This window comes from Gracilinanus agilis, chromosome 3 (assembly GCF_016433145.1).
Source record: "Gracilinanus agilis isolate LMUSP501 chromosome 3, AgileGrace, whole genome shotgun sequence".
NCBI classification, from domain to species: domain Eukaryota; kingdom Metazoa; phylum Chordata; class Mammalia; order Didelphimorphia; family Didelphidae; genus Gracilinanus; species Gracilinanus agilis.
Genome location: NC_058132.1, coordinates 87,610,969 through 87,621,996, shown reverse-complemented (window position 1 = coordinate 87,621,996; position 11,028 = coordinate 87,610,969). Strand labels below are relative to the sequence as shown.

General features: G+C 36.9%; 1 protein-coding gene across 1 annotated transcript; it reads left to right on the top strand.

Moving 5' to 3' along the window:
- Window positions 1-4,624: 4,624 nt before the first annotated feature.
- On the top strand, window positions 4,625-5,575 carry LOC123238670 (olfactory receptor 52H1-like). Its single transcript, XM_044665875.1, has one exon. The coding sequence runs from the start codon at window positions 4,625-4,627 to the stop codon at window positions 5,573-5,575; it is 951 nt and encodes a 316-aa protein (XP_044521810.1).
- The last annotated feature ends 5,453 nt before the right edge of the window (window positions 5,576-11,028 follow it).

The window sequence follows — 11,028 nt, the reverse complement described above, 5'->3', positions numbered from 1 at the left end:
TCCCATGTCCTTGGTCCTTGTCCTTTGACTCTAAAATGACTTTTCCTTGTATCACACAGCCTTCAATTCAATCCTGTATTCATATTTCCAAGTTGCATTCAACATCACTTGCTTCAGTTGTTTGTGTCACCCTCAACTATCATTTTGCACCTTTTCCAAACACTATTGGAAAGTAGCATCTAGGACCTTTGATAGTTATCTACTTTTTAGAATGTATAAATACATTTGTGTAAATGTTAGAGAATCAGTTATTATCTGGGCATTGAGGATAATCAGCCAGAAGAATGTATCTCTATGTGTGTATCTTTCACATTAATACCCTTTTAAAAGGACTTCCCAACAAGAGAAAGTCTTTTGATTTCATGTTGTACTTGTCCTTGATTTACCAAGCAGGATAAAAATTCTCTTCATTTGTTTGTGTGTTTTCAAATCAGAACATAGAGAGAGATCAAAGAGGGTTTTTTCAGCTTCTAGGCAGATTCCCCATCTCATGTGAGAAAAAACATTTTAACTTCCTTAGTTAAAAAAAGGAATGTAGGGGGCATCTGGGTAGCTCAGTGCATTGAGAGCCAGGCCTAGAGACGGGAGGTCCTAGGTTCAAATCTGGCCTCAGACACTTCCCAGCTGTGTGACCCTGGGCAAGTCACTTGACCCCCATTGCCCACCCTTACCACTCTTCTACCTAGGAGCCAATACACAGAACTTAAGGGTTAAAAAAAAAGGAATGTAATTCCTACAGAGGATAAAATAGTCATTCACATTTGGTTCCCCCCTTTATTCAGCATCAAGTAGCTTTTTGGCTCTGCTGATAATTATTTTGTCTAGTTGCTTTTCAGCACAACTCATAAAAATGTCCTTTTTTGGGACTTTTAATTTTTTTAAGGCTGTACAAAGTGGTTTGTTTACCTTGTCTGAGGGTCAAAATGTTGTATGCAAGCGTCTTTCACTGCTAGGTTCTGGCCAGAATAGATGTGTCTTCTCTTTGGAAACTGTCAGTTCAGGATATTACAGAGTTCTATGGCTAGTTGAGGGATCCACAGAATAGTTTTGAATAGACTAGCTAGATTGAACCAGTGCCCAAAGCATTTGATTCAGACTCTCTTCTGATCTGTGCTAGTAGTGACTCTCCCTAGACCATGCTTCAAAGCCATCACTGATACCTGGGTAGCATTCTTGGATCACCATCATTTTTTATTCCATTTTCAAACCCAAACTACAGACAAAGGTTGGATAGGAATTCAAATAGTAAAATGAGAAGGAGAAAATTTAAAATATTTTCAGAACCCCCAAGAAAAAACTAGTGCAATGTTACTGAATAGAATCTAGCTTCCTAATCTAAACTATCTTTGTCTGATAGATAAGACAAGGCTGCTTTCTTCAGAGGGGAAAAATGATCTTTTCTCCTAAGACTCATCCAGGGGTCGGCAACACATGGCTCTCGAGCCATATCTGGCTCCACCTCCCAACCGGCCAGTCCGGGCAGAGCCCCAAAATGTGCCCCAGGGGGGCCCTTCAGCCCCTGCCCCATATTCGAGCACCTTCTACCTCCATCCTCCTCCTACCCCAGGCGTTTGGCTCTCATGGCCAAAAAGGTTGAGGACAGTTGACTCATACTATCCATATGGATCCCTAAGAGGCTCTAGACTTCACTATGCTCCCAATTTTTCTGGTCCAGTTCATCTCTAATGTTGAGATAAGATATAAATTCTTTTGTATAAAAGTTAAGGTATGCATTTCTTGGCTCTGTCTGAGTGACATGGGTATATTGACTTCTCCATATGATTATGTCAATAATAACACCATCAAATGGTATGTTCCCCATTGTCGCAGCCTCACAGAGACTCATGCATAACCTCCAGGATACTACAGGTAAGAACTATCAACAATGAAACCCATATATTTTCAGAATATCCCAGTATAGAGTTATGTCTCCTTTCATATCCCTCTAGCCCTTCTGAGAAAATTTTATTTTTAGTCTTTAAACTACTTCTGCCTTGGGGCAGCTGGGGGGCTCATTGGATTGAGAGCCAGGCCTGGAAATTGAAGGTCCTGGGTTCAAATTTGACCTCAGACACTTCCCAGCTGTGTGACCCTGGGCAAGTCACTTAACCCCCATTGCCTAGCCCTCACCATCCTCTGCCTTGGAGCCAATACACAGTATTGATTCTAAGATCGATGGTAAGGGTTCTTTTAAAAAAGAGAGAGAGAACAAAAAATAAACTACTTTTGCCTTATACATGATATTATTCACTAAGAAATCAAAGATATGATAAACAAAGAAGCATGGAAGGACTTACATGAACTGATACAAAGGGAAGCCAATAGAACCTACTGCTTTGTTAAAGAAAACAATATACACAAAGACTCCAACAATGTAAAGGTGAAGAATAATCACAAACTAGTTGAAAATGAATATTTCAAAATTACAGAGTAAACATAGTACAGAAGAAGATCTATGAGAAGACATTTTCTTCACTTCTTTGGGAAACTTATTTATGTCTCCATGACCCTAGATTCCAGAGATTTTTTGATCTATTGATGAATACAAATCATCTCTCAGAAGCTGACTGCACCATAATAAGGTTGCAACTTATTGCTGCTGGAAAAATATGGGAAAGGAGAAATCAGGGGAAAATGAAGGATAGCATGGAGGTTGTCCTGAATTTAGAGTTATACCTGAATGTCTTCATATATACTTGGACACTGAGTATATATGTGTGTGTGTGTGTGTGTGTGTGTGTGTGTGTGTGTGTGTGTGTGGTGTGTATCACTTGAACAAAAACCTTTGCCACTTCTTTTGTCTAAGCTACTTCTCTCCTGTCTGTACTACAATTCCTCTTATGAAAAATTCTTCAGAGTTTAGATTTGTCCAATGAACTTGCTCATAGTGGGCCTAAACCAGACACTTAGGCAGTTTCAAGGGGGAAAAAAAAGCTTCATCAAACTGGTTCATCTCCATAGGATTAACAACTCCCCTGTCCTAGACTTTAGCATGGATAGATGAGGAAGTAGTGGGTCTCTCTCTCCCTTTCTCTCTTTGTCTCTCTGTCTCTGTCTCTGTCTCTGTCTCTGTCTCTGTCTCTCTCTCTCTCTCTCTCTCTCTCACACACACACACACACACACACACACACACACACACACACACACACACTTGAGCACAGTGTAATAAGTGGAATTTGAAGACTGTCAAAAATTGGTTGAGGAACCTAGGAATCATTGTCTTTCAATGTTTCTGGAACCATTTTATGCCCTGAATACATTACCTATTCTCAGACAGGCAAAGAGTTAATCTGGTTGATTATTTGTCATATCCTGGAGGAACACATTGAACTAAGTACTCAGGGATTTGCAGGCTTGGAGCTTGCCCTCCTGGGACTCCAAGGAGAAGAATAAAAAGTCTTATCTTGTTTCTTACAAGGGCATTCACTGAATTTTCAGATGAGTTCCCTGTCAAATACAGATTTCCCTTTCCTACAAGTAGGATAACTGGAGCTGGAGCATGGTAAGCTAAATCGAGGTTGTGAGCAGAGGAATGGGGGTGCTAGTGGATTAGGGAGATACTATATGTCCATAAATATCATTAAACCATGTGGTTTCAGATTTGTGTATGATACAATCCACCTGGAGGCAAGAAAATGAACAAGACAACCTAAGGTGTAGAGGCTTCTCCCACTTGTCAGAGAATCAGAGAGCAGATTCAGAGTATATTATATGTTTATATAGCTATCATTAATCTATTTGTAGAATTCATATGTTTATATTATAATATCATATTAATAAATATATTGCATAAATATTTTTATCTGTAAAATGAGGAAAATTGTCTAGAGAGATTCTGATGTCCCTTCTACTTATAGATTCATGATCCTATGTGTCTGGGGGTTAGAATTTTTAGCTTATTCTAAGGCCAGAGATCATCCTAGGTGGCACTGCTAAAGGCATGCTGTAGGTTGAATGTGGCAAGCTACAGCTGCATCTGCTTTTTTACATAAAGAGTGCTGGACTTGTGGTCATGAGATTAAAATGATCAGTGTTGTCACTACATGTTAATTATGTAATTTTTCTCAATCCAAGTTTCTCATCTTTAAAATGGGATCATACCTCACGAAGTTATTACCAGGGAAGCAGTTTGTAGAGCTTAAACTATAGGAAAAGCACATTATATTCACCTATATATGCATATATATTTATAGGTGAATAACATTTTATATGTATGTAATATATAGACGTTGATACGCATATGTATATATGCATGTGGATAGCACTTTATATATGTTATATATACACATATGTACAGATGTCTGTGAATAGCACTTAAAAATTATACTTGTATGCATTTATAATTGACTCCCATTACTCGATTTGGCACACTTTTCCTCTGCTGGGACACAAAATACCCTCCCCAGTTATTCCACTCCTCCTGCAAAGTGCCCATTTTGGCAATGAGTTTTCAGATCTTCAATGTACAACCCTTTTACAGAATTCTTTGCATTGTAGAAGAGCCCTCTAAGCACACAGAAAAAACCTGACACTGGCATATTCTACAGGGCTCCCATCAACTCTGGCAGTTAATTCTGGTATTTGGTTTCTCTTCAGTGTCCAAGGATCACCTTCTCTGAAGTCATGATGGCCACGTTCAACCTGAGCAGCTATAACCCCAGCTTCTTTATCTTAGTGGGGATCCCAGGGCTTGAGAAGTTCCACATCTGGATTGCGATTCCCTTCTGTGCTATCTATCTTGTGGCCATTGTGGGTAACTGTGTCCTGCTGTACCTCATTGCTGTGGAGCACAGCCTCCATGAGCCCATGTTCTTTTTCCTGTCCATGCTGGCCAAAACTGACCTCATTCTGTCAACTACGACAATGCCCAAATTACTCAGTAATCTCTGGTTTGGTGACAAGAAAATCACCTTCTCAGGCTGCCTCACCCAGATGTTCTTCCTCCATTTCAGCTTTGTTGTAGATTCTGCAATACTCTTGGCTATGGCTTATGACCGCTATGTGGCCATCTGCTCTCCACTGAGATACACCACCATTCTGACCCACCAGGTCATCACCAAGATTGTGGTGGGAATCATCATCAGGAGCTTCTGTGTCATCTTGCCAGATGTTTTCTTGCTCAAACGCCTGCCCTTCTGCCGGACACGCGTCATCCCCCATACATACTGTGAACACATAGGTGTAGCCCGACTCTCCTGCGCTGACATCTCCATCAATATTTGGTATGGTTTTGCTGTGCCACTTATGACCGTAATCTCTGACATTGTCCTCATTGCTGTCTCTTACACCATTATCCTGAGTGCTGTCTTCCGCCTCCCTTCTCGAGGTGCCCGCCAGAAGGCTCTTGGAACTTGTGGATCTCATGTCTGTGTCATCCTCATGTTCTATACCCCTGCCTTCTTCTCAATCCTTGCTCATCGCTTTGGACATGATGTCCCACGTCATGTCCTCATCCTATTTGCCAACTTTTATGTTGCCATTCCTCCAGCTCTTAATCCCATTGTCTATGGAGTAAAGACAAAGCAAATTCGTGATAAGATTCTCCTCCTGTTTTCTCCAAAGAGTACACAATGACATCTGACTATTGGAAGAGGATCTGGATGGATAAGGGGAAACCTAAAACCTGACATTTTCCTAAAAAAGAGATAGAAATCCAAGTTGCTTACTATTTTCATATAATTCAATAGTCCAATCCTACTACAAATAATGAGCAGAATAGAGTCTGGAAAAAATAGCAAGGAGATCAGGGAAGGTTGTTTATTCTCAAGGAGAAGATCAAAACTGCTTGTGATGGGCAGGGAAAATATTTTTTCTTGAGCCATGTGAATTGTGAACTTGTGGCTTGCTGAAATCAGTAGAAGCGATTATGTGAGCCTGTACTTTTCTCTAAAATTTAGCAGTAAGTTTTTCCAAATAGGTGATAAAATGGCAACAAGAACAAAAAAATGAAAGACAGCCCAGGCACAAAATTATATATCTGAAGCCAAATTTATTTCAATGGAAAAGGAGACTTTAGTTTTGGGCTTTTTTTTAGTGTTTAATTTCAAAGTATAAGAACAAAATTGCTGAAATAGGACTCTAGGCACTTCCCAGTGGGATGCTGGTGCATCCACATCTTTAAGAGTGCTCTGCCTTAAGGCACTCTGCTAATCCTGTCATTGCAAATGCCCCAAACAGAGATTCTGGTCCACAAATAAAAAAAAAAAAAAGAAACTCCAGTTTTTCTCATGATTATGGCATTTTGGGATCATAGCTAGTTCCCATTTTGGAGCTGAAAGGGACCTAAGAGTTCAGAGATTCCAAGCCCCTTATTTTACAGAAGAAAACACTAAAGTCTAGTGAAGATAAATGTCTTCTTGGGTTGCACATCAAACAAATGTCTGATTCAAACCTGTGCCTTCTAGCCACAAATCTTTTTCTCAAGTTGGCAACTAAATGGTGCAGGAAGTAGAGAATAAGATTTAGACTCAGGAAGACCCAAATTCAAATCCTAACTCAAATTCTTACTGGTTTGTGTAACCTGTGGCAAATCATTTAACCTCTTTCTGCTTCTATTTCCTCATCTTTGAAGTGGGCATAATAGTGCTCACTTCACTGAATTGTTGTAAAGATCTAATGAATTAACATATTTAAAGACCTTTGGAAACATTTAAGTCATATATGTGTGTGTGTGTGTGTGTGTGTCTGTGTGTGTATCACATACACACACGATGGTAAGTGGTACAAGTAATAATGTATATAGTTGTATATGTATGTATATAGAAAAGTAGGTGGTTCAAATAATAGAGCAACATAACTGGAGTGAAGAAGACTGGAGTTGAAATTTGACCTCAGATACTTACTAGTTATGTGACCCTGAGCAAGTCATTTAATCCATTTATCTCAGTTTCCTCATTTGTCACTTATTCAGAGGTGAGTATGCCTTAGTGGTTTAGAGTGCTGGACTTGGAATTAAGAAGACTTAAGTTCAAATCCAGAATCAGACATTTCCATAGCTGTTTGACTTTAGGCAAGTCACTTATCTGCATGCTTGAAAGGGAGTACCCGTGGATCTGTAGTCAATCCGCCTTCCTTCAGCATTTTTTATCAGGAACTTGGAAAAAATTATAATAACACAAAATTTAGAACATTAGGCTAAACAGTGAATGTATCCAGGTCCGAAATTATCTGGACAAACTGTTGTCTTGAACTGAACTTCATAGGAGGACTATTGGAATAAATGTAAATTCTGATCCTTTACTTCCAAAAAATCAGCTTCAAAAGTTCAGAGTGAAAGAAGGTTCAGTAGATAACAGTCTGTCTGAACAAGAAGCAGGGAGTTTAATGAACTATAAGTTCAATATAAGCCAATAGTCTGGTTTAGTATATAACTGAAAGGCAGAATCCAAGAAAGTTATTGTTGTCTTGGACTACATTAAGAAATAGTGCATACAGGTGTCCCCAACTACCCTAAGTAGTTTGGGGTTTACAGTAATTTGATTTCATCCCTAAGGCACCCTGGGAATTGGGGATCAAGACGCCTTGCCAGCTCTACTCCCAAAAGGATCTATAAGGAGTAATGAATGGAAAAGTCTTTTTTTCTTTCTGGTTATGAGTCAATCTCCATCTGCCTTACATTCATTTCTCCTTTTATATGTTCTTTTTTTATTTGACTATTATTTGTCCATCTCCACCCATGTGAGTCCACCCTATTTTCTCTTTATGTTTCCTGGCTCCATTACAAGCTGCCTCCCCATCTGTGCTTAACACCAAAATCAAAGGCAGGTGAGTGTCATTCCCTGAGCTGTAAGAAGGCTGAAGGTAGATGGAATCTGAAGAAAAGAACATGGTAGAGAGCAGAACTCCCAATATCCAGTGAGGAATACTAAGATAGGGATCACCAAGGATTTAATAGCTTCAAATCATTCTGTGTTTCAGCCAGAGGTTAGGGCTCCTCTGTATCACCTTCCTTGGTTTCTTAGAATATTTTAGGTAGTGCAATGAAGGTAAACCAGCAAACACAATTTTAGAAAGTCATTCCTAATCCATGGGCTGAGTGTCTGGTTTCTACGGGCCTGTAAATGTGTCTGTAAGCTTATATGAACTTGTTTTTATCTGCCTATATGTAGATGTATAAACGTGTGTATGTGTCATATTGCTTGTATGCTATTAATAAACTACATTAGAGCAGAAGTGGCTGTAACTAAATTTCTGTTCCTTGAAGCCTAGAATTAGACTACTATAACATGCTCATGAATGTTTTATAATTATATTTATGTAGCTCCTTGGGTATTTTTGTCATGTAAAATCTCAGGTATTTTACTCTATGATTATTTTAAATGTATTATATCTTACTATCTTGTCTTCCAGGGCTCTAGTAGTGATCTATAGAAATTCTCATGATTTATATGGGTTCATTTTATATGCTGCTATTTTGCTAAAATTATTAGTTACTTCAACTAACTTTTTAATTGAATCTCTAGGATTTTCCACATATCCCAAAGCATTTTCTGTAAAAAGGGGTAATTTTATTACCTTTTTTTGCCCATTCTGATTCCTTCAAATTCTTTTTGTTCTTATTGCTTTCCTATCATTTCTAATGTAATATTGAACAATATCGATGATAAGTAGCATCCTTGTTTCACTCCTTATCTTGTGGGAAAGAGTCTAGCTTGTCCTCATTACAAATAATACTTTGTGATGGTTTTAAGTAGATACTACCTATCATTTTAAGGGAAAATCCATTTATGCCTAAGTTTTTCAGTATTTTTAATAGGAATTAGTATTTTATTTCATCAAGTTTTTTTTCCTTCAACTGATATTATGATATGACTTTTTAATTCATATAATAGATTATGTTAATAGTTTTTCTTATATTAAACCATCCGTACATATCTGGTATGAATCCTGTTTAGTCACCATGTGTAATCTTTGTGATACCCTGTTATATTCTTTAGCTAGTATTTTAGTTAGGATTTTTACATTCATACTCAATGAAATGATCTATAATTTTTCTTTCTCTTTTTTCCTTTTTATTGGTTTAGGTATTAGCACAATATTTGCTTCATAAAAGGAGTTTGGTAGAATCACTTTACCTATTATTCCAAATAGTTTATTTAATGTTGGAATTAGTTGATCTTTAAATGTTTGGTAGAATTCACTTGGAAATCCATGTGGTCCTGATGCTTTTTTCTTGGTAGTTCATTTATGGCCTGTTCAATTTCTTTTTCTAAAATAGGTTTATTGAGATATTCTATTTTCTTCTCTGTTAGTCTAGACAGTTTATATTTTTGTAAGTGTTTTTCCATTTCATTTAAATTATTAAATTTGTTGATCAAGGTCATTCCAAATAATTGTTTTGATTTCATCTTCATTAATGATATATTCTCTTTTTTTATTTTTGATGCTATTGATTCAGTTTTCTTCTCTTTTAAAAAAATCATATTAACCAGTGATTTACCTATTTAGTTGGTTTTCTCACAAAGCAAACTCCTAATTTTATTTATTAATTCAATGGTTTTCTCCTTTTAAATTTTATTGAGCTCTCCTTTAAGTTTTAGGATTTCCAACTTGCTGTTTAATTGGGGATTTTTAATTTGTTCTTTTTTGAGTTTTTTTAAGTGCATACCCAATTCATTGATCTGTTCTTTCCTTATTTTATTGAGATAGGTAGATAAAGATATAAATTTCCCTTTAATTACTACATTTGCTGTATCACATAGATTTTAATATGTTGCCTCATTTTTATTAATCCCTTGTATTAAGTTATTCATTGTTTCTATTGTTTAAACAGGTGAAGGGCACACTAGGGTCAACAGGCCAGATGAGGCCCCCTGAAATGTTCTATCCAGCCAAGTGACATTATTTCTAATCTGACGAATACAATGAGTAGGATACAATACAATGGAACTTCAAAAGAGTTGCCTTAGAAACAGACTGACAGATGAGCATTTCCTTTCCTTTGGCCCCGTCTTTAAAAACTTTGCCCATCACTGGTTTAAACCATTCATTATTTATGATCATTAGTCTCCAAATAATTTTTACTGTGTTTTCATGGTCCCTTATTAAATAATTATTATTGAATTATAATATGAAAAGCATGCATTTAATATTTCTACTTTTCTTCATTTAACTGTAAAGTTTTCTTGTCCTGATATGTGGTAACTTTTTGTACCTACCACTGAAAAAGGTTTATATCCTTTCTATTCTCATTGAGTTAGCTTCAGATGTATGTCATGTTTAAGATTCTATTCATCTCCTTGACTTCTTTCTTATTTATTTTTGGTTAGATTTATCTCTTTCTGCAGAGAGAAGGTTGAACTACCTCACTATTATGATTTTTCCTACTGTTTCTATCTATAACCCATTTAGCTTTTCCTTTAAAAATCTAGATGCTATAACATTTGCTACATTCATTCTCTATGGTACCTTTTAGTAGTGTAATTTCCCTCTCTCTTTTAATCAAATCTATTCTGACTTTAACTTTGCTTGAGATCATGATTGGTAATCCTGTTTATGTGTGTTTGTGTGTGTGTGTGTGTGTGTGTGTTTAATAGTTTAAGTGTACTATATTTTACTCCAGATACTACCTTATTTTCCATTTCATATTCTACTTTAATTTTTATTCTCTCTCTTTTTTTTAAACCAATACCTTCTATCTTAGAGTCAATATTGCATATTGATTCTAAGGCAGAACAGCAATAAGAGCTAGGCAATAGGGGGTAAGTGACTTGTCCAGGGTCACACAGCTGGGAAGTGTCTGTAGCCAGATTGGAACCCATTCCCATCAAATGAATTATTATTTTTATGAGTCATGCTATTGTAAGAATGAAATCTGATATCATCAACATGATTGTATAGGATTTCTTAGAAGGCTGCGGTATTAGCATCTCTATGTCCATAACATCATTCAGTTAAAATGAGGGATATAATACCTTCTCAATAATTGGAATAAATTGTCAGTGGATACTAGGAAAATTATTGTGAGGAGGAAGGTAATGAGGTATTTGAAGGATTGGAAAATATTAGGGTCTGAGTATATATGTCAT

What these genes read in the sequence shown, in the direction of transcription:
- LOC123238670 (XM_044665875.1), top strand. Translation starts at nt 4,625, where the DNA reads ATGATGGCCACGTTCAACCTGAGCAGCTATAACCCCAGCTTCTTTATC.